This window comes from Petaurus breviceps, unplaced genomic scaffold (genome assembly GCF_028583685.1).
Source record: "Petaurus breviceps papuanus isolate PSGF00001 unplaced genomic scaffold, PetGlider_PUasm1.0 172, whole genome shotgun sequence".
Classification (NCBI taxonomy): Eukaryota; Metazoa; Chordata; class Mammalia; order Diprotodontia; family Petauridae; genus Petaurus; species Petaurus breviceps.
Genome location: NW_027185755.1, coordinates 2,831,730 through 2,857,873, shown reverse-complemented (window position 1 = coordinate 2,857,873; position 26,144 = coordinate 2,831,730). Strand labels below are relative to the sequence as shown.

The following is a 26,144-nucleotide window of genomic DNA, read 5'->3' as shown; positions in this document are numbered from 1 at the left end:
TGTTTAGTGAATGTTTGAGTTGAATTGATAAGGAAACAGGCTCACCCAGGGTCATATGGTAAGTGGCAGAGCAGAGACCCTGACCCAACTCTAGACTCCAAATCCCAGTGCTCATTCACTAGCCTGTGCTGACTCAACACATTAAAGACAAAACACCGGGGAGAGGACCTCTCAGTGCAAACAGCTGGGGGTGGTGAAACCCATCTGCAGGGGGGAGGGGGAATGTGGTGGCGTTCAGCTTCCCAGCTGCCCTTGCACCTGCTGTGTCCATTGCTTGAGAGGAGGAGAGCCCATCAGCTGTCAGAATTTCCGTCTCTCTGACCAGATGTGCTGAGATTTATTTCCTGGAAAGCCAGGGAGAAAAAAATGTGTCTGGTTCCTAGGCCCTAAGTGAGTTTATTAGGCTATAGTAGGCTGCCACCATCTTGTTGTATAATCTTAGGCAAATCCCTTAGTTTCCTTTGTATAAAATGTGGGGTAGGACTGGGTGATCTCTAAGGATATCTCAGCTTTGATGCTCTCATGGTCTGAATGCTTTTCAGTTCTTAAGGGGCTCCCTTCTTAGAGCAGTATCCTCCGGAGGGAAAGGCCAGAGTATCAGGTGCCAGCAGGGGGTGAATCCCATCTTTGAGAAACCTTGGCTTCTGGAGCATGATTCACAGAAATCTAAAGAATTAAAGTCGGAAGGAAACACCAAGTTTTTTAGGGTTCCAAGGAACCTTGACATCTCTTGAGTCCAGTCTGTGCCTGGAAATGAACCCCAGGACGGTGTACTTGATGAGCGACCATTCGGCCTCTGCTCCAAATCTGCTCCCAGACCAGCCAGTCTCTGCTTGACAGTCCCCTGTGGTGCCCAGACCCAGTACCAGTAAAGAACTTGCTTTTTCCTTTTTTCCTTCCAAAGTCCTTGAGCAACTCCACAGCTTTCAGATGCTTTGACTGACAACCAGGGTTGGGCCTCGAATGTCATCACCAGTGCTTCCCAGGGGGTTTCCCAGAAAGAGGAGTGCCAGGGCAACTCTAGGCATCTCACTGGGCAAGTTTTCCCATCTGAGTTTACAACATCCTTACTCAGTTCCATTCCACCAACATGTATTAAGCACCTGCTGTGTGCTAGATCCTGGGGAAACATAACAGTACCTAACTCCAAGGCCCTTCGTTCATTTGGGAAATACACTTGCAAGGGTAAGTAGAGACAAAATAACTTGAGAAGAGGAAGAACACTGAGCAACTGATGATATCAGAAGTGACTTTGGAAAGGGGGTGACTCCTGAACCTCAGCTCCTTGAAGGAACCTAAGTGACCAGGGAGTACCTCCTTGGCAGGAGAGAGAGGCTACAAAGGCCTAGACCCTGGAGATGGAATGCAAGGCTTAGGGATTAGCTGGCATACCAGTTTGCCTGGAAGGCCACGTGTATGAAGCAGAGTAATGTGAAGTGTTTGGAAAGGTAAGTGGAAGCCTGGCTTCAGCGGGTTTTAAACATCAGGCTGAGGAGTTTGCATCTTATCCTAGAGACAGCCAAAGAGCCACTGGAGATTTTTGAGTGGGGTCAGATTTGTGCCTTAGGATTGATTATTGATTTGGCAGCTGTGGGGAGAGGGAGATGTCTGCAAGCAGGGAGACCAATTAGGTGATGATTTGCTGCATTCACCGATGATGGAGGATTTAGAGCTACAAGGGACTTTGGAAGCCATCTGGGACAGCATCTTCCTTTTACAGATGCAGAAACGGAGGCACAGAGAAGTTAAATAACTTGCCCTGAGTCACCAGCTGGTGTCAGAATCTGAACCGAGGCCTTACTGATTCCAAGTTGAGCACTGCCATTTCACTGTACAAGGTGATGGAGGTAGTGATCCTGTAAGCAGAGAAAATAGGGTTTTGAAAGATGATTTGGAGGTCTAATTGACAGTTTGTCAATGGAGAGGATGTTGGGGGGAGGGAAAAGTCAAGGCTGACTTTTCCAGAGGAGAAGGGAAATTGGGAAAAAGCGTGGAGCAACCTTGTGTCTCCCCTACCCAGATAGAAATCTTATGATTTTTTTTTTGTCTGATCCTGGGACAAAGGATGATACGATTCAAATGCAGCCCATTTTTCCTGAGGGAAGGTTATCTCTGCCCTAAAGATTTAAAACTGGCCCTAAGAGAAGAGTTCCTGGCCAGGCCATTTCCTTTCTCCCCTCCATTTTTTTCCCCTCTCTTTCTGGAATGCCCAGTTTTCCTGGCAAAGAAACAAGACTTCAATAATGAAATTGTTTAAAAACAAAATAAGCAACAATAACAAAAAAACCTTTGAAATCTGGAAATGAAAGGCCTGAAACTGGAGGGCATGCAGGGAGAGTCTGCCTTGGTGCCTCAGAACCAGGAAGTGAAACTGACCTGGCTGGTTTCCTGAGGTCCCTGTGTGAGTAAAATAGAGTAAACAATGTTGGGAGGGGGACACTGGAAGTCCTCAGGAGGAGGCCAGGGTTTGGGGCTTGAGGGGAAGTGGCAAAGATAGGGGAGATCCTTTTTATGTCTTTAATGTGTGAATCTAGATCCATTGGAGGGTGTCACCCTTTCTGAGTGGATAGAGAAAAACACATCTGTTTGGGGTCAGGATCACAGAATGCCGAGACAGTGAGATCAGAGGAGTCAGGAATAAATGTGGCTTCCATTCCCCTGCAGTTGATGCACATGCTGGGCCATGGGGGGAAGGGGAAATCTGCCTTCCACATAGTGGCTTCATGAAAGAAAATAAAAAGCCATTTGAATTTGATTTAGTAACTTAGCTCTTCTCTGTTAACCCATACTCAGGCACATTTATCTATCACACAGGCTTTCTGTTGCTCCCTTATCCCCTATTTATTTGGAGATTCTCAGGCCTTTAATGGAATCCTCGAGGCAGCCCCTTCTCTCACCCTTTTGTGTGTATGTGTTAGAGGGAGATACTATTAACTAAACAGCATGTCTGGGTTGGGGTTGGTGGGGGTGGGCACTGGCCATGGAAGTAAAGGGCCTAGATGATGTCCTTTCAATGGGTGAGTGAGCAGAAATGGAAATCCTTAGAGCGGTGAAGAACCTTCCACTGTAGGGGGAGGGGAGGGGACTGGTGCACAAAGGAGTCTCCCTTTGGAGGGAAATGTTGGGGGTTTTGTTGCTTGGATAGAAGAATAAAGGGAGAAAGAGAAAGAAGGTTTGGAAGTCCTGGCCAAGAAGCTCAATCTCCCAGAGCCTCAGTTTTCTAATCTGTAAAACAAGGGTCTGGAATAAAGGACTCTAATTCTGCCATCCTGGGATGCTAAACCCCATGACAGAATCGGAAATGTGTGATGGGGAGAGAGAACAAGGATCAGAAGCTAATAGTGAACGTGGTTTTTAGGGCTTTTTGTGCGTGTGTGTTTTTTCCCTTCCCTGTTGACCGGAAGCGAGTCTACAATAAACAAAGCCGAGTTGTAGGCTCTGCCCGGCAGGGTGCCCTACGCCCACACAACCCAGTTCCAGGTGTGAACTCCGCTGCGGGTCAGCCCAGTCTTAGCCCAGTGTCTGCTTGGGTGGAGGGGGGGAGGGGGGGCGGAATATTGTGAATGAACCTGGGGCCCGCCTCGCAACTCCACATATGGTCAGGGCCTCCAAGATTCTCCGTATATGATTGGCCGGCAGCGGTCAGTGATTGACATTACCGTTCGCCTCGGGCCAGGGCTGGGTGACCCAGAGACGAGTGGCAGGGGAACTGGCGAATGAGATGCGGAGGCCCGGAACCGGGGGGCGGAGACCAACGGCGGAGACGAGAGAGTGAAGTGGGGGGGCCCCAATGGGGACCGGCGGCGGGGGCGGGGCGACGGCGGAGGATAAAGCGGCCGCCGAGGAAGCTTCATTGTTGTGGCGAGTCTTAAAGGGGCCGTATCGGCCAGGCCCGTGCCGGGGCTCTGGGCCAGGACCAAGCGAAGAGCGACGCGGGGCCGAGGCCCTCGGGGTGCCGAGCTGGTGGCCGAGCGTGCTTCCCCGGCACAGCGCAGCAGGAGCGGCCCGGGGTGGGGGGCTCCGAGCGGCGCAGCCAGGAGAGGCCGGGGATTGGGGCCCCCGCGCAGGCCCCGGCCCCGGCCCCGGCCCAACCCGATGGACCCTCCGGCTGCCAAGCGGAGCCGGGGCTGCCCGGGGGGGTCGGAGGAGCGAGAGGCCGGGGCCGGACGCGGCGGCCGGAGCCGGGTCGAGACGCTGCTGGACCTCAGCGCCAAGCGAGTGGCCGAAACCTGGGCCTTCGAGCAGGTGAGGCCCCAGGGGCCCTGGGCCGAGGGCGACCCCCCCCCTCCCCCCCGGCCCCGGGAAGCGGGGGCCGCCCCCCCCCCGCCCCCCACCCCCATTTTACAGACCCGGAACCGGACCCCCCCCCCGCCCCGCCCCTCCCCGAGCATCCTGAACCTAGCTACCCCCGCCGCGAGAGCCCGGCGTCCAGCCCCAGCCAAGATCGGGGACCCTTCCTCTCCCCAGAAAAGCCCCAAACCTAGGCGTGGGGACCATGACCCGACCGCCCCGGGGGACGGAGATCGAGTCCAGGCTCTCATCCTTGCTCCTGATGTGACCTTGAGCAAGTCCCTTCCCATCCCCAGGTCTCAGTTTCCCTGCCTGTAAAATGGGGGTACCGGGAGTAGCTCGCTAAGTTCTTCTGCCCTAGCTACAACTCTTAGGGTCTTCTCTGTTCTCTTTAACATTCAGAGGACATTTGCCAAGTAAGCCCCCGAGCTCTGACCTATCTCTGACCTCCCTCTTTTCTCTCCATCCCACTTCCGTGCCCCGGCCCCCACCCCTTGGAGTCTCAGCTCTAGCAGGGATTTCCTGGATCCTCAGGTCCTTCCAACTCATCCCTTCACTCCCCTTTGCCAGCCAGGGATGCAGCTGGAGCTTTCCTATTGAGAGACTGATGTAGACCTGGGAGGGAGGGAATGCTAGGAGCAGGGCTCCTGGGTGAATGCTGCTGCTCCTGGACTGTTTACCTGTGGCAGGTGCACTGGGAGGCAGGCCATCACCAAAGCTGAGAAAATGATCCAGGGACCCAGTGATGGGCAAGTTCAGTGGACCCTTGATCAAAGGTTACAATTCATAAAGCTGAAAAAAAGTCATCTGATCTGACTCTCTCCATTTCTAGATGAAAAAATAGAGATCAGAGGGGAAAAGGGACTCCTCTGAAGTCATATGTTTAGTTAGGCAAAAGAGTTAGAAGAATAGAGTTAGTAGAAGAGGTAACATTTGAACCCAGGTCTCCAGAATAACTCCAGTGCACTTTCCCCTCCATCCTAACTCTTCCTTATGCTGTGAGGTGGGAGCTATTCATGGGGCTGGCTGAGACAGGACACTCCTGCTATCACAGGCCCTGACCCAGCCCAGTTCCTTTCCTGCCCCATCTTTGGCCTGCCTTTCCTGCTTCTGCTCCGCCCACCCCCTGGAGAGGGGCCTTTCTCCCTCTCGAGTTCAGGACTGGACCTTGGGGGAAGGGAAAGAAGAGGAGGGGCTGGGCAGCCCCCTCCCCGCTGAGGAAAGAGCCCCTCAATCTGTTCTGCTACCTTTGTCCAACTTGGGCAGCTGTTTGTTTTGCTTTCCGGGCCACCGAAGAGTTAAACAGCCTAGCCTTCCTGGCGGCTTTATGTGTATGAGCACAGGTTCTGAATCATAGCCCTGGAAAATACCTAGTTACTCATCTCATCCATCCCTTCAGCCAGCAAAGGCAGCCCTGCCTCTGGCCTTATGACCAGTTCTATACCCAGTTGGCCTTTGAAGGTTGTGGGCCCAGCTGCCCTTTGCCCATCTCTAGGGGAGTAGAGCCTGCCCCCTATACACACACACACACACACACACACACACACACACACACACACACACACACACACACACCCCACCCCCCCAGTCATCCAGGCTCATACATCTTCTGCCTTATCTTAAGGAGAGAACAGACAAAAGTGATGGGAATGCCTGAGCCCTGTGCCATGACCCTCCTACAACCCCAGCCCCTCCTCTGTGTCCCATATGGGGCCCCTGTGCATGTGACCCTCTTCTGTTCATGCATCCATACAATGGCATCCAGTATCTTTCATGCATGTGTTCCCCTTGTCCTGTGTGTGCGTGCGACTGTGTAAAGCCCCTCCCCTGTATTCCATGTACATCTGTGTGATGACCCCATGTCCCTTGTGCATGTGACCTGTGCAGATGCACACATCATCCCATGCCTGTGTACATCTGCACAAGGTGCCTGACCCTCCCCATTTGGGAGTATCTGTCCACAGTGACCCTGACCCATCCATCTACTTGGATATCCCACATGCCTGTGCATCTGTGCAGCAACTCAGTCCAGTGTGTGTGTGTGTGTGTGTGCCTCTGCTGGAAACTCACACTGCTTTTATGCATAGGAGAAATAGCCTATCTCAAAACATTTTCGAGAAACCACCTGGTAATGGATGTAGGAGAAAGCTTAGAGAAAGAGACGAATGATGAAGGGGGAAGGCCAGCTATCCTTTATTTCTGCATTGCTCTAGACCTGGAATGGCCAGAGGGAAGCTTGCCTATCCCTGCCTTCTTGTGATCAGAGCAGAAGGGAATGTGATAGGGATAGTTTAGGTCTTATTGGCAAGGTGCCAGTTCTAGACCTAAGAGTTCTCGGACTAGAAGGACAGATAATAGGACTGAGATCTGGAGACTGTCTGGATCAACCCTCTCATTCTCCACATAAGGGAAATGAGGCCAGTGGCCTCTCTACTCCACCAGCCAGCTCCCCTCCTGTGCTCATCTTCACCACCTGTCTTCTCTGTTCCCCTTCCCATCACTCCGTACCCGCAGGTGGAAGAGCGATTTTCCCGGGTACCTGAGCCTGTCCAGAAGCGGATTGTTTTCTGGTCTTTCCCACGAAGTGAGAGGGAGATATGTATGTACTCTTCCCTTGGCTACCAGCCCCCCGAAGGCGAGCACGACTCTCGAGTGCCCTTCAATCGCGGCTTACACCTCCTACAGACTGGAGCTGTGGATAGAGTGCTACAAGTGGGTAAGTGGCCAAGTTGGTTCCCGTGCAGGGCTTTGGGGAGGCGGAGCAGGTGAAGCGCTGTGGGACATTGGTGAAAATACAGTGTAAAAAGCACTTGGATTTGGAGCCTGACTCCAATCCCAACTTGACTGTTTATTCCACATATAACCTTAAGCAAATTTCTGTCACTCCCTGGGCCTCAGTTTCCACATCTGTAAAAGAAGATGGATGATTTCTGACATCCCTTTCAATTCTAAATCCCCCAGTCTTATTCTTTTCATGTGCTATATAGCCCTGTAACCCTCAAAGCCTGAAGGGAGATGCATTAGCCCAGTGGGTATAACCATGCCCCGACTAATATGTTAAGTGCTTTCTCCCTGCCTACTAAAACCCAAGTTGACTCTAGAGTTCCTGTAGCTCATGCACATCTGCCAAGTGCTATGGGTAAAGGCAGGGGAAATGGGGGGGGGGGGGGTAAAGACTAGTCTCACCGAGAACCCCACTGGGGAACAACACAGTGATAGAAGTACTTAGCCTTTTCCAATACCCCCAAGAATTTTGGTCTGGGCAATCAGTTTCTAGTAAGGGAAATGGAAAAAGAGAGGTTAGTGTACCTGTAGCCTCAGAACAGGGGCCTGGCCAGCCAGTTGCCCCTGTCCTCTTCAGTTTTTGATACATGAGGTTGAAATGGCATACTCTGTGGTCAGAATGTCGGCCTGTCAGAAGCTGCCTTAGTGTCCTGGCCTCCCAATTGGTAGCTGGTTTCTAACATCTTCTAACTCATCTGGAGTCTGATAGGAGCAGCAGACCCCTCCACCTCCCCATCACAGAGGAGCTGTCCCAGCTGGGGCCCTCCCATTCCAGAGCCTGAGTGTGGGTCTAGTTTCTCTGTTTCCCAAAGGGGTAGTAGGGTTAGGCATGCTTCTGAAGCCACTGAGAGCTAAAGCCAGTATCAGCCTTCCCCTGGCCCCAAGAGGGAAGTAACCCTTTGGGAGTGGGCTAGGACTGGGGTGTGGGGAGCCCTGAGCCTGAGTCATAGGAACCACTTCCTTGGGATGAGAGAATCTAGAGCTGAAAAGGCCCTTCGCAGTTGTATTGCTGAAGCATGCTTTGATCCTTTTAACAGAGAAGTGATGGGCCAGAGGTACAGAGACATACATGGCCAGTGGGTCGGTTTGTCCCCTTTGCTGGTACACATTTGATACAAGAGAGAACTTCCATTCATGAGGAAAGGGAATTGCTAGTTAGTGATATAAGAAAAAACAAAGAAAAGATCTTCCGTGAGCCACTTTTTAAAATACCCAGAAGAGAACAGAAATCAATCCAGACAAGGCAGGGCAGTTTTGTTACTACATTATGAAACTCAGTATTTCCTCATTTGAAAAAAAGCAAATTCTCCATATAACAACAATTTGGTTTCTTATGTGGTAGTCTTTTCTGTTCTTTGTACATTAAAATGGTCATATTTGTTAAGTTCATAATAAAAAGGAAATCTATTTTGTTTAAAAAAAAAAATTATCTAGCCCAATCCCCTCATTTTACTGATGAGAAAACAGGGCCAGAGGAAGGGAAATGACTTGGCCAATGTGACATAAGGTAGAAAAACAGCATAGGGGCTCAAACTGGGTCCTCAGTATTGAGGAAAGCCTGGGCTAGGGTAGAGGCAGCCCTTCTCTGTACATGGAGCAGGCAGTATCCTCTGGCCCACACAACCCTGACTCCCTCCCTCCCCACTTGGGACTGGAACCTTGTGGAACCTGGCAGCTTGGCCAAGCCCAGGTGAAAACTTAAGGCTCATGCCTTCGTTGAACAGGATGGGAACACTGGAGTCTGGTTCCCTGATCTCCCAGAGAAAGGGCCATGCCATAGAACCACATTTTTAGAATTGGGAGGAACCTCAGAGATCATCTGGTCTGACTTCATCAGATGAGGAGACTGAGGCACAGAGGGCTTTGGCTACGAAGGTGCTAAGTAGCAGAGTGAATCTGAGCCTGGGTTCTCTGGTTCCAGATCTGGTATTCTTGGGTGTCAGAGGGAGTCCCCACTGGCAGTATTAGAATCTAGCCTGAGGAAAGGGGACAGCTTCGACCCCACCCCTAGCTACCAGCAACCTTCCTGCCCCCTCAATGCCCTTGACTCACTGCACCAGGCGCTTCCTCTCTTCCTGCCACCCAAGCTGGCTGTGGGGCCCTTGGCGTTAATGAGTATTATCTGGGTGTTTGGGGATCTGAGAATAAGAGAGGAGCTCAGCATTGGGGTAGCTAGGCCTGGGGATCATTAGCATTTATTAGTGATGTTCCTCACCAGGTGCTGGTGACCTTAGGAAATTGGACCAGTGCCAAGGTATCATGACCATGGCAGGACCTCCCCTTCCTCCTCCCCCTCTCCACCTTGAGGGTTAATTAGTCTGACCTGGCAGAACCTAATGAGGCCGACAAAGCTCTCAGGAGGCAGAATAAACCTGCTCGATGAGCTCCTCCACCCTGACCACCCACAGCATCTTGGGGAAGGAAGATGTGGGAGGCCTGGTGTCCCAACAGTGCTAACCTGGGCAGGGGGCTCAGCTGGAGAATCAGGCAAGCAGAACTCTGGGCTGCCCCCCCCCCCATCCCTGGGGACCACTGACTGAGAACCAGGCAAGCTGATATAATTTAGAGGAAAGGGCTCTAGTCTGGGCACCGCCACCCACCTAGTACAGGACATGGTACTATGGAAAGACCACTAGATTTAGACTGGGAGGACCTGACCTTAACTTCCTTTTCTCTCTGTGGGCCTTGATCCCCTCCATGTAGAGTGAGGGGCCTGGTCTGCGTTATCTCTTGGCCTACTCTGAGGGCCAACATTATGTGATTCCTTGAGGGGCAGCCTGGTGTCAGCACACACTGGACTCGGAGGTGGGCCCTAGCAGAGTGACCTTGAGTCTGTCCCTTCCCCTCTCTTGGGCCTCCATTAGACCCTCTCTCAAGTACAGATGCCAGTCTCTTATGGTGCATCTGGCTCCTCTGTGCTCCTTCCCTCCTGGTTCACCTCTCCATCTGGATGCCCATCCCTCCTTCTCAGGGTTTCTCTCTAATTATTCACTCTTGCTCTCCTAAGGCTTCCACCTAAGTGGAAATGTGACAGAGCCTGCGGGCCCCAGTGAGCCAGAGCGTCTCTACCACGTGTCCATCAGCTTCGACCGATGCAAGATCACCTCAGTAAGCTGCGGCTGTGACAACCGCGACCTCTTCTACTGTGCCCATGTGGTGGCATTGTCCTTGCACCGCATCCGCCATGCCCGCCAGGTGGAGCTTCGGCTGCCCATCTCTGAGACATTGTCCCAGATGAACAGGGACCAGCTGCAGAAATTTGTCCAGTATTTGATCAGCGCCCACCACACTGAGGTGTTGCCCACTGCCCAGCGCTTAGCAGATGAGATCCTTTTCCTGGGGTCTGAGATCAACCGTGTACATGGTGAGAGGCCCTATGGGGCCAGGGAGGCTACAGAGAAATCCTAGACTGGGTCACCCCCATAGGTGGTTTGGGGCCTTCTCTTTCCTGTCCCAGAAAGTTTGTGGCAGAGACAGTGACCCCCCCAACCCCCAAACCTCTGAAGAGATGCATCTGAAAGTCTCATGATGAAGGCTGGGGTAGCAGGGAAGAGAGCTCTGTTGAGTGGGGAGGAGAGAAACCAGAGGGAAGTGGGGGCATTTTTTTATGTTCAGCTGTTCTATGTAAGTGTTGTGGGTGATAAAGCAAAGAGGAAGAGTTGGTGCTCTGGATGACAGGCTGGATGAGCTTTGGGCTACAGCTAATAAGATGAATTTCAATAGGGAGAAATATAAAGTTTTACACTTAGATTTGAAAAGTGAGCTTCAAGAGTACAGAAAGGGGGAGATGTGGGTAGAGAGCAGTTTGTCTGAAAAAGAGCTCATGATCTCAGTGAACTGCATGCTTAGCATGAGTTGGTGTGCTATGGTGTAGCAGTCTGAAAAAGCCAGTGCACTAGTGGGCTGCATAGAGAAAGGCATTGATACTAGGACCAGAAAGGGCCCTCCTCCATCTCTTGGCCTTTGTCCCTGCTCTGGGCACCACACTTTAGCAAGGACGTTGAAAAATTGGAGAATGTCTAGAAGAGGAGAGCCAGAATGGGGAAGGCTTGGAGGGAGGGGACCCCCTTCACCTTCTGGTCGCCATGTGCAAGGATCCCACAGGCTGTCCCACAGGAGCCTTAGAGAAAAGCTGGAAAGGCCAATCAAGACTTGATTTCAGAAAAAACATGCTAAGAATTAGAAGGGTCAGAAAGTGGAATAGAGGGCCTTGGGAAGGGATGGGGAACCCCTCTTTGATGGTCCTCAAAGCAAAGACTGGAGGGGTGTGGCATTGGGGGCCAGGACTAGAGAATCCATCAACCAACAAGCATTTATTAGGCGCCTGTGGTGTGCTGGGCACTGTGAAGACAGGCAAACAGCAAGTCTCTTAATTCTATAGCGTGTGATACTGAGATATGCAGATAAATACAGGGTGAATGGGGCAGAGTAGACAGCTGAGAGCATCGCAGAGTTCCTTCCGCCTCCAAAAGTCTAGGTCATTAACATGGGGGGAGGTGAGAAAGTGCTTGGTCTCTGTGCAGGGAGAGGCGTGTGTGTGTGTGTGTGTGTGTGTGTGTGTGTGTGTGTGTGTGTGGCTCTGGGGTGGTGTTAGGCCTGTGGGTGGAGGTGTCTAAGCTCTGGGTTTCTTTGAGAGATAGGGGTGTGTGAGGAGGTATTTGGTCCCTGTGTGTATGGAAGTGTGACTCTCCTGGAGCTAGGGGAGGTGTTAGGTACATGTCTGAGAGGAGGAGACTTCAGGGAGATACTGGGCTTCTCTGGGCGTGTGTGAGATGTGGGAGGATTTGAGGTGTGGGGAGGAGTCAGGGGTGCGCGTGACTCATGGGCCTGCCTCCCTGGGGATGCTGAGTCAGGAACCCACAGGTGGCTGCCACTGGTTCAGCTCTGCCCCCTCCCTCCCTGTCCCAGGTGCCCCTGACCCCACGGCTGGGGCTGGCATTGAAGATGCCAACTGCTGGCACCTGGACGAGGAACAGATCCAGGAGCAGGTCAAGCAGCTGCTCTCCAATGGTGGCTACTATGGTGCCAGCAAACAGCTGCAGTCTATGTTCAATAAGGTGAGCAGTCGAGCTGGGGGGTGGCAAGGGATCAGCTGGGGGGGGCTGGTGTAGAAGTTAGGGGCATGCTGGGCCCTCCCTCTAACTCAGCACCATCCTGGCCCAGGTCCGGGAGATGCTTCGAATGCGCGACTCCAACGGGGCTAGAATGCTCATCCTCATGACGCAGCAGTTCCTCGAGGACCCTCGACTGGCCCTCTGGCGGCAGCAGGGCGCGGGCATGACAGACAAATGCCGACAGCTATGGGACGAGTTAGGTGAGTCCTGGGGGACCTCAGACCCTGACCTCCCCCCTGGCAGCCGCTCAGCTCTGCCCACTCCTACCCTCTCTCCCTCCTCTCCTGACAGGAGCCCTCTGGGTGTGTGTGGTGCTGAGCCCCCATTGCCGACCTGAGGAGCGGACCGGCTGGCTTCAGCAGCTGAAACAGTGGGACGAGCTGAGTGTCTGCCCACTGGAAGAGGGCAACTATTCCTTTGAGGGGGTTGCTGGGCCATCCCTGCAGTCCAGCTCTCCCCCCAGACCAGGTAGGGCCACACCACATGGCATGTCTTTCATGATGCCACTGGGCCTATCCCGGAAGTGAGCCAGTGTTGACCTATTTCCCAGAGCCTGGTTTTCCTCTGGCGCTGGGTGGGTGGGTGGGTGGGTGTCTAGAATCCAAGCTCTTCACAGATCCAGCCCTCTATTTCTGTTTTTCTAACAAGACAGAGATACATGTTCTCTCTCTAAGGGAAGCTATGTCTTGAGCCCATCATGGCAGTACCTCCTGTCCTGGCCTCTCTGGGCCAGAGCTTTCCCAGACAGCTATACTTGGTCATAGGCTGACTTCTGCCATGTCTCTTGGCACAGCAACCACTCGCCACACAGTGTTCGGACGTGCCCTGCAAGCTGGGGAGCTGCGCTGGGGGGACCCTCACCTCCAGAAGATCCTGGCCAGCGACTACTACGGGCCAGGTCTCAAGACCAGTGGTGGCGGCGGGGGCGACAAGCTGAGCTTTGACCCCCAGGGCCGCCCACTCTGGCTGGGTGAGCCCTTCCCCACCGCCTGTGCGCGAGTGGATGCCCTGCGCTCCCACGGCTATCCCCGGGAGGCCCTGCGCCTGGCATGTGCCGTGGTCCACACCTTGAGGCTTCAGCGGCGCCATCAACTGGAGAGCTACAAGCAGCAGAAGAAAGGTGGGCAGGGCCCAGCAGAGATCGGGGGTGCGGCGAGGCAGACCCTCAGCCTGTTTGCTCGTGATCAGTAGGGGCTGTTGGGCATGTACTTGGCTGCCAGGTTCTCCAAGCACAGCTGTGTGAATTCCTGTTGTCACTCTGGGACTGTGGCCTTGTCTGTGGTACCACCAGCATGGGAGGGAGCCACAGCTGGCTGGGCCCAGCCCTGCCTTTTACAGATGAGACCTGGGAGGGGAAGCAGTTTGTCCAGGATCACGGGCAGGATTTGAACCCAGGCCCTCTGACTCCAGAGCAAGGGCTCTTTGCAATACACTGTGTTACTTTCTACTTTTGTATTGAGGATAACAAGAACATCAAATACCACAATATCTGTGGTGCTTTCCTCAGCAGAGACTGGTGAAGGAGGCAAGAGTAACCTAGGCAGTTTGCCAGCACCTATTAAGCACCTACTGTATGTCTGGTGCTGGGAATACAAAGACAGGAGTCAGACAGGTCCTGCCCTCAGGGAGCTTGCCCTCCTCTGTTGGGGCTACGTAAGTGCCTACACAGTAAATACTGGCTGATACCAGCTGGGGGCATGAAGGGAGGTCTCCTGGAAGGGATGGCAGGTGAGCAGAGGTGTGGAGAAAGATGAAGTATTCACACACCAAGCATGGCCCCGGCCTGAGCAGCTTCATGGCCACAGGTTTGTGGGAGGTTGTGTGTGAGGACTAGAAAGTTGGCCAGGTTGGAAAAGGCATGTGGGACTTGGGAATTGGGAGGAAAAGGTTCAGATCCTCCCTCTGACACTTTCTCCAGGTTGTGTAAATCTCTGAGCCTCAGTTTCCCCGTGGGTAGAATGGAAATAGCAGCCCTAACAGGGATGTTCGGAGGCTCAGTGGAGAGGGTGGATGTAAAGGGTTTGGCTAACCCCAAAGCACTGTGGAAACACTAGCGATTGTCACTGTTACTTTCTTTTATTATCCTTATGTTACTGAAGAGAAAGTTAGAAGGGGAAGTAACTTACCCATGGTCCAGAGCTACCAAATGTCTGATCCAGAGCCCAGGCCTTGCACTCAGGCTTTCCTTCCCTGGTCTGCCCATTCCACTAGCCTTTCTTTCATTGCCCCACCCCAGGCCTGGGGCAGGGCAGGGCAAGACAGCATCTCTGCCCTTGAGCAGCTCATAGCCTCCTAAAGAGAAGCTAGAAAGTTCCCTAGAGACACTTAGTACTGTACAAGCTTGGGCAGGTGGGAATTCGGAGGCGGTGTGCTGGAGTGGGGGAGCAAAAGAAGATGGCTTTGGGTCTGAGCTCTGCTCTGTACAGCCTTAGGAAAGGCCTTCCCTTCTCTGGGCCTCAGTTCCTCTGGAATTAGGGGATTGGACTACAGGACCACAAGGTCCCTAGAGAGCATTTGTGGAAGGGGGAAAAGTGCTCCGGGACAGCAAGGGTCTCAAAAGATGCTCGTGAAGGTCAGTTGAGGAAACCAGGGTTATTGAAACTGGAAAATAGAAGCCTGGGGAATGTGTCCCCTTTCTTACAAGCATTTGAGGGGTTAGCATCTGGGAAAGGGAAGAACCTTGATATCCTGAGCCTCGGCAGGCCAAACCAGGAGTAGTAACCAGGAGCTACTGAGAGGTGGATCTCTGCTCCATGTGAGGGTGGGCTGTGGAGCACAGTGCATCCCCCTTCCCTGAAGGTGTTCAGGCAGCAGCTACATGACCATTTGTTAGCTGCGCTCTGACCAGACAGCCTCCCGAGTGTTTGTTGACTCTGATTCTGTGATTCTAGCCCTAAGATCTGTGTCCTGGGATTTGGGACTATGGGGGCCTCGAATACCAAGTCGATGGGTTTATACTTGATCCCTTAAGTCAGGGGTAGGAAACCTGTGGCCTTCTAGGTCCTTGGGTGCAGCCTTGGACTGAGTCCAGGTTTTACAGAACAAATCATTCTGTTAAGGGGATTTATTCTGTGAAGTTTGGATTGAGTCGGGGGCTGCACTTGAGGACCTAGAGGGCCACATGTGACCTTGAGGCTGCAGGTTCCCCACCCCTGCATAGCTGATGGACTGTCACTCACCGGAAAGATGCCAGTTACATTGGCACCTACATTTAATAGCAAGAGGATGAAGGGCACCTAGAAAGAGAATGGTTTACAGGGGTGAAAGAGATACAGGAGAGTGTAGCATCATCTCCCCAGAAAAAGATGAGAAAGTTGAGGGTGGTTTATCTGTGTCATGGCAAAATGAATCAGAGGAGAGAGGAGAAAAACATTGGCTGCTGCCTTTGAGAGGAGGCTCTCTAGGTGACTTCTACCCCAAAGACGGGCCAGGGACATGGACATCTCAAGATCTGGGAGAGCAGGCTCAGCCTCCCGACCTCACGTTCCTCTCTCCTCCCCAGAACTGCTCCAGAAAGGCTCCACCAGTATCACCAATGTGGAGGGATGGGTGGGGCACCCACTGGAGCCCATCAGCTGCCTTTGCAGGGCCTTCCTGGAAGCCTGCCGTGTGGAGGACCAGGGTCTCTGCCTCTATCCAGGTAAAAAGAGCAAGCAGACATGTATGGGGGATGTCCTGGGTGTGAGGATGGGCACCTCAAAGACTGGTTTCATAATGATGAGCCAGGGGGAAGTTAGAAACCATCACTGGGCATCAGTGCATCTTTTGTCCCCAAAAGAAGATGGGTGGGGACGTTTTGGAGAGAGGTCCCTATCTCTAGGAGGGAGGGGACAAAGAAGTAAAGGAGCCCCAGTGGGGTACCTTCCCCTGCTGGGGCAGGAATAGGGGCAGGAAGGCTCAGTAGTTGACTCCTCGGCAGACCCAGCCTCTGAGAAGCGGAAGTCCACCTACCAGCATGTGACAGTCCCTGGCAACCCTGGTGAATCCTACTTGGCCTTGGCCCTGGAAGTGGCACTCCTGGGCCTCGGACAGCAGCGGGCCATGCCCGAGGGGCTCTACGCTCAGGACAAGGTCGTGCGCAGTGAGGAGCAGCTCCTGGCTCTCCTGGACGAGGTGCAGCTGGACGAGCGACTGGTGCAGGGGCTACGCAAGCAGGCAGCCCTGCTGCTGGAGGGTGAGAGCCTTGGGGCCTCCCTAGCCTGGCCCACTACCCTTCAGAGGAGCCCCCACCCCCCTGCCCTTGGAGGGGAGCAGCATGAGCCACAGCCAAAGCCACAGAAAAGATACCCCAGCCCAGTATTTTTCTCACCCCTCATCAGAGCTACCTGTGTGGGGTAGGGTCCTAGGAGAAGTCTGTTCTTCCTGTAAACATCTCCAAGCAGATCTCAAAGCACCAAATGAGGAAACGGAAAATTAGGCCCTACTTAACACCCAAAGAGTAGAAGGAAAAGTCCCAGTGCCAGAAGAGGACCCTATTTCCCTCCATCACCTACCCTATCTATCCCATGCTGAACAGTGTTCTCCCATTAGGGGGACCCTTCAGTGGCTTTGGGGAGGTGTTGTTCCGAGAGAGCGTGCCCATGCACACCTTTGCCCGCTTCCTCTTCACGGCCCTGCTACCCCATGACCCTGACCTGGCATACCGCCTGGCTCTCCGTGCTATGAGGTAGGTATTTGGGTGGCCCAGGCTCTGATCTCCCTTCCATCCCCACCAAGGAGCAGCAGAAAGTGTTACCTGGGGTCACATAGACAAGTGAGAGGCCTGCCTATCTGCCCTGAAAGGGGGTGGGGCATTGAATGTGGCTCCCCTCCTCCCCACACCTCTCGGCTATTCAGCATCTCACTGATGCTGACTAATCAGTTCAGCTGCTGTGTATACCTAGGCCTGAACCTCAATTCTTCAAGCTTTCATTAAGCACCTCCTGTATGGAAAGGTTCTAGGCCAGGCCCTTCAGCTAGAAAGGTGAAAACAAGAATCCTTGCCCTTGAGGAGGTTATGTTTTCTGGAGGGGAGTCCCAGTCACAAATGGACCAATAAATACAAGGAGGAAGGTATCCGCACTAAGTGGAGCAGAGTGTTAGATGAAGCCACAATTCCACAAGATGTCAGCCAGAGGGTGAAGGGGGTGCCAGGCCAGGGCAGTCGAACCAGGCGACTTCACTTCTGCCTGGAGGCACCGAGATAGGAGGTGTGCTCTCCTGGGTTCAGAAGAGCTAGGAGGCCAGTCTGGCTGGAGTATTGACCGAGTTCATGATAGGAAAGAAGTCTGAAAAGAGAAGAGACAGCTATACTGGGGCTAGAGGAGAGAAAGGACTTGATGGGTCTCAGTGCCCCCAGAGGCTGGGGGTAGTACTGCTGCTTTCACCCAGTAGGGCAGCAGTCCTCATCCCCACTGATCACTCAGGGCTCCCCTCCAGCTTCCCAGTCTGAACAGATTCTGTTCTCTTTCACCTTGTTCCTTGTCTCCTGGGCGTGAATCTGATCTTCCTTCTTAATTCCTCCTGCTTAGCACTGGGGGCTCCACCAACTGACCATCCCACCTCCTGAGCCTAAATATTGCCTTAGGCACTTGCTAGCTGTATGACCCTGGACTAGTCACTTAACCTCAGCCTCAGTTTCCTCATATGTAAAATGAGGAAATTGGACTCGGTGGTGTCTAAGGTTCTTTCCAGCTCAGAATCTGTGATTTTGTGATCCTGAGATCTGCAGCCTCCCTCAACCATTCAGCCAGCAGATCCTTCCTGAGCTGTCATATATCCAGTTGTTTGCCTAGCTCTGTGAGACAGAAGAGGGAGGAGAAAGGCAGTGTGATGTTCTGGTGAGGTCGCCGGGCTTAGATGTGTTCAGCTAGGTTTGCATCCAAGCCTTCCTGGCCAGATTGGCCCGCTTGTTGTCCCTCAGACTCAGCCTTCTATCTCCTTCCTCCTCTTGGTACAAGTTGTGCCCCCCACAATTGGATCGCCTAGAACACGTTCCCTTCCAGCTTCCAGCTCTTGGAAGCTCTAGCTTCCTGTGGGCTCAGCTCAGGCACCATCTCCTCTGGAAAGGCTTCCCTAACCCTCTTGGTTGTAGGGCTCTCTTCCTCCTTCCTAACTTGTCTGTCTGTGTGCTCCATCCCCAACTCTGGCAAGCACCTTGACCCAGCCAAGGCCACACTGCTATTTCGAGGCAGCTCTGGGAGGCCAGAGGTTGCAACAAAGAATCTGTTGGCTCACAGCAACAGCCCATAGAAACCGCTGAGCCTTGGGTGCTGCCTCTGCCTCTCTCAGCGCAGGGCTTCTCTCTCCTCATTTCCCACCTTGCCCTACCTTCAGGCTTCCTGTGCTTGAGACAGTGCTGCCTGCTGGGGACCTTCTCCACCACAACCCACTGGACTCTATGATGACCAACCGCTTCCCCCGTTGGTTCATCCTTGGCCACCTGGAGACACGCCAGTGTGAGCTGGCCTCCACCATGCTGACAGCCGCTAAAGGTGAGACCCAGGAGCCTGGGCTTCAGGGAACTAGGGAGAGACCATAGAGAGGCTAAGGGCTGGGCAGTTATCCCCAAGCCCAGCTGTGCCCTGAAAGGGCATCCACGTGACATATGACACCACAGACAGTATATGCCCATGAGAGGCAGATGGATAGACTTAGCCCATGTTGCCTCATGCCTGCCTGCAGGGGACCCCAAGTGGCTGCACACAGTGCTGGGCTCCATCCAACAGAACATCCACTCTCCGGCCTTACTCTTCAAGCTGGCCCAAGATGCCTGCAAGACAGCCACACCAGCCAATGCTCCCCCAGACACCACTTTGCTCAACATCTCCCTGGAACTGGGGCTCCAGGTAAGGGGCTGGCAGATGAGGGAGCGTGTGGGTGAAGCATTGTTCATCATAACCCTCACCCTTCTTTTCTCCCCTTTGATTTCCCCTTTGTCCCTGGGGCTCAGGTGATGCGAATGACTCTGAACACCGTGACGTGGCGCCGCAGAGAGATGGTGCGCTGGCTTGTCAGCTGCGCCACGGAGATTGGTAAGGATCAGCTCCCTTCCCCCAGCCCAGTGTGGCCCAACCCTGAAGACGGGGCTGGCTGATTAATCATCTGCTTATTCCCGATGCCTCTTTCAGACCTGGCACCTGGGGGTCATTGGAAACAAAAAGAGGCCTAGTCCCTTAAGAGTCCTTTGAGAAGACAGGAAGTAGTGACCCAGGCAGGCCATGGGGACCCAGACAGGCAGAAGACATGGAATCTGGAGTCAGAGGCCTGGGGCTGGAAGCTCACCTCTGTTCCTTGTTGCCTGTCTGACTGTAGGCAAGTCACTTTACTGCCCTGGTCATCAGTCTGCTCACCTAGAAAATAAGGCTGCTTACCAGACGATCTCTGGGAAGCTGCTTATCTCTAAGTCCTGTGACTGTGGAGAGATGCTGGGGCAGTGGGGAGACTTCACAGAGGACCTGGGACCCGATATGGGCCTTGCTTGACACATCAGTAGGGTTAGGGTTTTCAGGAGGGAGGGCAGTAGCAGTCAGAGGAATGGCATGAGGAAAGGCCCAAGTAAGGGTGAACCTGACATGTGGGTCAGAGAGTGAGGCCATCTGACTGGATGCCTTGGAGGGTGATGTGTTGGAGAGTAATGATAGGTGGAGGCTTTGTTGTTCCATAGTCTCAGTCATGTCTGTCTCTTCATGACCCCATTTGGAGTTTTCTTGACAGAGACACTGGAGTAGGTTTGCCATTTCCTTCTCCAGCTCGTTTTACAGATGAGGAAACCGAGGCAAACAGGAGTAAATGACTTGCCCAGGGTCGCACAGCCAGTGAGTGTTTGAGGCCAGATTTGAACTCCGGTCTTCCTGACTCCAGGTCCCTCTATCCACTGCATGGCTGGAGGTAGACAAGGGCAGCAGTATGAGATCCAAAGGGCCTTAGATGCCAGAGGTGGGGAGATGGCTGACTCCCTCTCTGACATACCGTTCTTCTGTTCCCAAAGGTGCTTCTTTTCCTCAAAGGGAGAGAGGGGTTGAAGGATATAGGAGAGAACTCATGAAGCTTAGATTTTCTTCCCATACATTTCTGTGTCCCATAAGGGCAGGGGGACAGGATCTGGGAAAGGCTGCTGCCTCTACCATTCCTGCCACCTTTTGCCTAAGAACCTGTCAAGCCCAGACCTGTCCCCTGGGCCCCAGCCCGCCCAGGCCTGTCTCCCCCCCACCCCAGCCCCTGGGCAGCTGAGGCCAGGGCAGCCCAGCCACTTCCTAGTCCTGCCCTCACTTGCCCACTTACTTTCTGTTGAAACATGGGTTTCGGGGTTGGTTTCTGTCCCCGGCCTAACCGGGCCGCCCTCGCCGATGGGAACCACTCCAGGCCCCTGTCAAGATCAGCCCGAGCGGGCTTGTTGCTGAGATGATGTGGGTGGGGCCCTCCAGCCCCTCTTCGGTGACTCCTCATGCTTTCAGCAACAGGACAGGACAGAAAGCCATCCTTGGCCTCCTGAACTGGCTCTGACCGGATTCTTGCCTCTCAACCAACAAAACCAACCATTCCCATTTCTTTAGCATTTTCATGTTTACAAAGCACATATCCCCCCCACAAGCCTGTGAGATAGGGAGTATAAATATTATCATCTCCACTTTTTGGTTAAGAAAGCTTGGACTCAGAGAAAATGAGTGATTTGTCTAAGGTTACTTGGGTAGTAAATGTTATAGTAAGGATTTGAATTCAGGTCTCTTGACATTAAGTCTGTTCTTTCCACCTAATCCTGTCAGCCTCAGCCTCAGCCCCATCTAAGAAGGCTGCTGACTCCAGCTCCTCACATTATGTTAACCTTCCAAATAGGTGCCCAAGCCCTAATGAATATCATGCAGAATTGGTACTCACTCTTCACACCCATCGAGGCCACCACTATTGTAGCTGTGACGGGCACCACCCATGCCACCCTTCTGCGCCTTCACCTGGACTTTGCCCGTCGAGAGGAGCTGTGCGGCTGTGCCAGGACCCTGGCCCTTCAGTGTGCCATGAAGGACCCTCAAAACTGTGCCCTGCCGGCTCTGACTCTCTGTGAGAAGAACCATGCTGCCTTTGAGGCCGCCTACCAGATTGTACTAGACGCAGCAGCTGGTGGCATGGGCCACTCCCACCTTTTCACTGTGGCCCGCTACATGGAGCACCGAGGCCTTCCCCTAAGGGCCTACAAGCTGGCCACACTGGCCCTGACCCACCTGAGCATTGCCTTCAACCAAGACAGCCACCCAGCTGTCAATGATGTGCTGTGGGCTTGCTCCCTGAGCCACTCCCTGGGCCGGAATGAGCTGTCAGCCATCGTCCCACTAATTATCCAGAGTGTGCAGTGTGCACCCATGCTTGCGGACATCCTGCACCGCTGGACCCTTAGTTCTCCCGGCCTGGGCCCTCTGGGTGGTCGCCGAGGTGCAGGCACCACTAAACCTTTGGCCACAGACCGGGCCCCTCTCTGCCAGCTGCTAGATGCAGCTGTGGCGGCCTACGTCACCACCACCCACTCTCGACTGACACACATCAGCCCCCGACACTATGGAGAGTTTATCGAGTTCCTGGGCAAAGCCCGGGAGACCTTCCTGCTGGCTCCTGATGGCCATCTGCAGTTTGCCCAATTCCTTGACAACCTCAAACAGACCTACAAAGGGAAGAAAAAGCTTATGCTTCTGGTCCGGGAGCGCTTTGGCTGAGGGGCTGCTGGTGCCTGGGGAGAGAAAGCCCCTTTCCCTGTGAGCCGCTTTCCACTTCTCCCCTCCCCTAGCTGGGCTGGGCCCCAGGCACAAGATGAAGATTTGAGTGTTTAATTTATATGGCAGGGGCTTGCACACCTCCCCATGCAATCAGCATTTCAGTATTAGGTTAGAAACCGTCTGGAGCGGTTTTGAAGGATTAGAAGGGGGGGATGGTCACTGGGCCTGAAGTCAGTGACGGTTAAGGAGTCCTGCCCTCTCCTTCCCCCCCCACCCCCCTCAACAGCCACTTCATCTCCAGGGGTTCCAGCATGTGCATACATGGGCCAGGACCCTAGGATGAGAAGCCATACCCCAACCTCCCAAGGCCTGACTGACCAAGACCAGGACAGCTGAGGAGCCAAAGGGAAGGGCTATTATGAAAAAACCCTCGGCTGTTCCCTAGGGCAGATCCCAGACTGGAGGCTGGGCTTCTTGGACCCTCTAGGACAAGCTAGGGTGCATGCCAGCTTTCCCCTTTGAACCAGACCTTGAAGGAAATGTAGCAGACCCAACCACTCTGGGATTGAGGTCTTTAATTATCCATGAATGGCATGTGAATTCCACCCCATCCTCTCTACCCTCATCTCTAACATACCCACACATCTTCCTAGGCCCAGACCTAGAATCTCTCCACCTCCAATTCTTCCAGTGGAACTATGGGCCTGTCCCATATGTCTATGGCTCTTTATCACCTTTGCCCTGCCCCTGGGGGAGAAGAGGAAGAGCCTGTATCCTTTGGCTTTCCCCTCCCTCCAGAAACACCCACCCCTACCCCTGCCCAGTGAAGGATTGTTGTTGTTGTTGACTTTGTGAGGAGGGGAGTGTCCTCCTCCACCAAGCCCCATGGCCTGGGCATTATACCTCACCCCCCCTGGTTCTTCCTGGGGCCCTGGGGTCCCCAGGTAGGAAAGGGGGGCACACTCCCACTCTCTGCTCAGCCATGGGGACTTCCATGGAGCATTGTCCCCTATCTTGCCTTTGGGAAAGGGAGGCTTTCCAGGGGGCTCCTTGCTGCAGCTCCCAACCCTGGAGAGGACCGAGACAACTCGGTCCCAACTAACCCCCACCCCAACCTGCCCATCACTGGACAACCTCAACTCAGGAACACAAGCAGAGCTTGAGTGCTCTTGCTTAAATCGATTTTTGGGAAGATAGATGTCAGAGAGACAGGAAACTCCCTCCCTCACCCCATATTCTTAATATATACGGGAAGGAAAAGCTCCAGTCATGTGGCATTCTCCCCCTCCCCCCCAAGTGTTCTCCTTAACTGGGGCGTGTTTTTGTTGTGTTTGCCCCCTCGTGAGTCCCTCCATCTGTTGTCTGTCCATGTGGCAGGAGAAGGGGACAAGGCAGCTGCACAGCCAGACCCCCTACCTCCACATGTCCCCACCTCACCTTTTCTTATATATTAAGAGGAAAGATCATGTAATTTTGTAATTTTTTTCTATTTATTGAACCGTTTATTGTATTTTTCCTTTTTTTTAAAGATTAAACATAAACAATGGTTGGGGGTTTGGTTTTTTTTTGTTAGGGGCAAGGGGAGGGGAATGGCTGTGCTTTTGGAGGGTGAATGCCAGCTATGTAGCAGATAATTCACATAAAGATGTGAGAGCAAGTTGAATATGAGTCCCTAATCATAGGCAACACAAAGCTCATGCCATCTTGGACTGTGTAACAAAGGAGGTGATGGTCCACCTGTTGCCCCTTCTAATCAGCCCTTCTAATCAGCCTTCTGGGAAAGACAGACAAGCTGGAACATTGCAGTGGAGATGGTTTGGGAGTTGGAGTTTGCAAGGAGAGTCAGGGCTAATGGGAAGGACCCATTCTGAGTTTTGGTTTCTTCTTAGTTTTAGAGTAGATGATATCTAAAGTTCTTCCCACTATAAATCCTAAGACCCTAACGAAGGATGCCAGAATGAGGAGAGTACCATACAAGGATCAGTTGAAGGATGAGGAGCCTTTTTTAACCTGGGGAAGACTGGGAAGGGAGACACAATGAGTATCAAGCATTTGAAGATCCATCAGGAGTTAAAAGGATTAGATTTGTTCTTGGCTTCAAAGACTAAGTTGCAGAGAGACATGAGGTATAAGGGAAAACTTTTCTAATAATTAGTCATTCCAGAATAAAGGAGTGGTTTTCTCCCATCACTGACAGTAAAGCAGGGACTGTTGTGGGATTAAGTACTGTGTGGGGAGGAGGCAGCACATAGGAAAGCAGCCAGGAGCATTTAGATAAGGCTGGATATCTGGCAGGTGAAGCTCCTAGTATGTCCTGGTGTTTGGAGGCTTGCTGGTATGTTCAGGACTCCTCTGGAAATGGAGAGGACAGGCCGAGTCTGGCCAGATGTACCCAACTCAGAGGGCTCTGGAAATCATCTGCTCCCGCTTCGTCCCTGACTAGTGATACTGCAGCCTTCTCTTTGAAGATGCTTGAGACAGCCTATCCCACCTCGGAGTTATTAAGCATGTCCCCCCTTGTCAAGTCAAATTCTACTTTCTTGAAACTTTCTACTTACTCATCCCTAGCTATGCCCTTGAAGACCCAGCAGACTGAAGTGAATCTTTCTTCCCCAGGGGGACTACCCCTAAGTCTTCTGAGCATAGCCAGGGGCCTCAGCTCCGGGCCCTTCACTGTGCCAGTGCTCTCCATTACGCCCGTGATCTATGCTCTTCCTACAATGCGGCCCTAGACTGAACACAAGACTGGATGGGGGTCTGGCCAGGGCAGAAGGCAGCAAGATGAGCTCATTCATCACACTTGGTGCCGCGGTACCAGGTATGAGCAAGATGGCAGGAATCAGGCTGGACATCTGACCTGCTTAGGGGGTGAGGAGCCCGCGGCTTCGAGGCCTCCTGTGCCTTCTAGGTCCTCGGGGGTGGCCTTTTGACTGAGGACGGGTGCTTTGATGGAGTCAGTCGGAGGGCCGCACTCGAGGGCCCCTGCCCCTGGTTTAACAGAACCTCTCTCCCAAGGATGGGGCCGTGAAATATCGAGGGGCACGTAGCGGGAGCTGTGGGACTGAGCTTCTCCCCACCCCCACCCCAGCCTTTAGTGAGCAGTCAGCTGGACCCAAGGGCCCGAGCCCCCAGGGCACCCAGCTGACGGCAAAGGGGCGCTGGGGCTGACTCTACTCGTCTTTGGGCACGTGGCCGCCAGGGGGTGCCGTGCACGTGTGAGTGTTAGGGGCGCACAACTAGAAGGGGCTGCGTCACAGGGTAACATGAGAGGGACACGTGTGAGCGCGCAGCCGCCAGGGGGCACGCTGACACCGCGACTACAAAGGCGGAGGCCGCGACCACATCCGCGGGCGGGGCGGGGCGCGGAGCGGGCCGCGCTGCCATTGGCTCGCTGAGCCATCTGTCAAAACCAAGCGTGGAGGCCGCCTCCTCCGCGAGCGGCTGCGGGAGCGCCTGGCTGCAGGTAGGGCTCGCCCAAGCTTCGGCGCCTGCCCCTAGTGTGGGGGCGGGGCTGGAGAGCGCCTGCCCATCTTCTCTATCACCTGTACCCCTCATCTCCCCTCATCTTCTCTACCACCTGTTTCCCCATCCCCTCTATCACGTGTCCCACCATCCCCCCCACCATCTCCGCTATCACCTTTCTCCCCATCCCGTCTATCACGTGTCCCCTCTATCAGTTGTCCTGCCATCCCCCCACCATTTCCTGTCCCCCCATCTCCTCTACCACCTGTCTCTCCATCCCCTCTACCCCGTCTCCCCCACCCCTCCATCACTTGCCCTCACCATCTCTATCACCTGTACCCCCATCTCCTCAATTACCTGCCCCCACCCCTTCTATATCAATCTCTCAGCTCCCCATCTTCTACCTGTCCCCCACATCCCTTCTATCAATTGCTTTCCCTCACATGCCCTCAACAGCAAACTCCTCTGCATCCCCCAGCATGCTACTCCATCCTCCTCAGCCTCATCCCTTGTCCCTGCAGGTACTAGGTCCCCCCCATTTCTTCCAGTTTCCTGCCCCCTCCTTTCTCATCCCCCTTACTCCCTCAATTCTTCCATCCCTTACCTGTCCCAGCCCCCTCTATCCACTAGTTCCTTTCTTCCCTTGGTCCATGCAGCTCCCCAGATTCCATGTCCCCTAGAGTCTTCAAATTCTCAGCCCCCCAGTCCCACTAAGGCTATGTCTGAAAGGAGAATGAGCCCTAGATTAGAGAGACCCAGCTCAGTAAGAAGGAACTCAGAATTCAAAGGAAGAACAGAACCAAAACCTTCC

At 53.5% G+C, this 26,144-nt stretch overlaps 1 protein-coding gene and 1 long non-coding RNA gene across 2 annotated transcripts; one reads left to right on the top strand and one right to left on the bottom strand.

Moving 5' to 3' along the window:
* Positions 1-1,537: 1,537 nt before the first annotated feature.
* LOC138157402 (uncharacterized) lies at positions 1,538-6,682 on the bottom strand. The gene is made up of 2 exons (XR_011167398.1): positions 4,971-6,682; positions 1,538-1,856 (listed from the first exon to the last, which is right to left on the bottom strand). It is a non-coding gene; the product is annotated as an uncharacterized lncRNA (long non-coding RNA).
* ZSWIM4 (zinc finger SWIM-type containing 4) lies at positions 3,840-23,420 on the top strand. The gene is made up of 14 exons (XM_069082946.1): positions 3,840-4,245; positions 6,805-7,006; positions 10,082-10,438; positions 11,983-12,131; positions 12,238-12,388; positions 12,480-12,656; positions 12,982-13,308; positions 15,691-15,828; positions 16,108-16,362; positions 16,719-16,854; positions 18,504-18,661; positions 18,852-19,015; positions 19,120-19,201; positions 21,003-23,420. Exons 1-14 carry the CDS (start codon positions 4,096-4,098, stop codon positions 21,869-21,871), a joined length of 3,315 nt encoding a protein of 1,104 aa, XP_068939047.1. The 5' UTR covers positions 3,840-4,095; the 3' UTR covers positions 21,872-23,420.
* The last annotated feature ends 2,724 nt before the right edge of the window (positions 23,421-26,144 follow it).

Excerpts from the sequence above, each read along its gene's own strand:
- ZSWIM4 (XM_069082946.1), top strand. The coding sequence starts at position 4,096 with ATGGACCCTCCGGCTGCCAAGCGGAGCCGGGGCTGCCCGGGGGGGTCG. Across the intron at positions 4,246-6,804 it reads AAACCTGGGCCTTCGAGCAG|GTGGAAGAGCGATTTTCCCG; the intron begins GTGAGGCCCCAG and ends CCGTACCCGCAG. Across the intron at positions 13,309-15,690 it reads CTACAAGCAGCAGAAGAAAG|AACTGCTCCAGAAAGGCTCC; the intron begins GTGGGCAGGGCC and ends TCTCCTCCCCAG.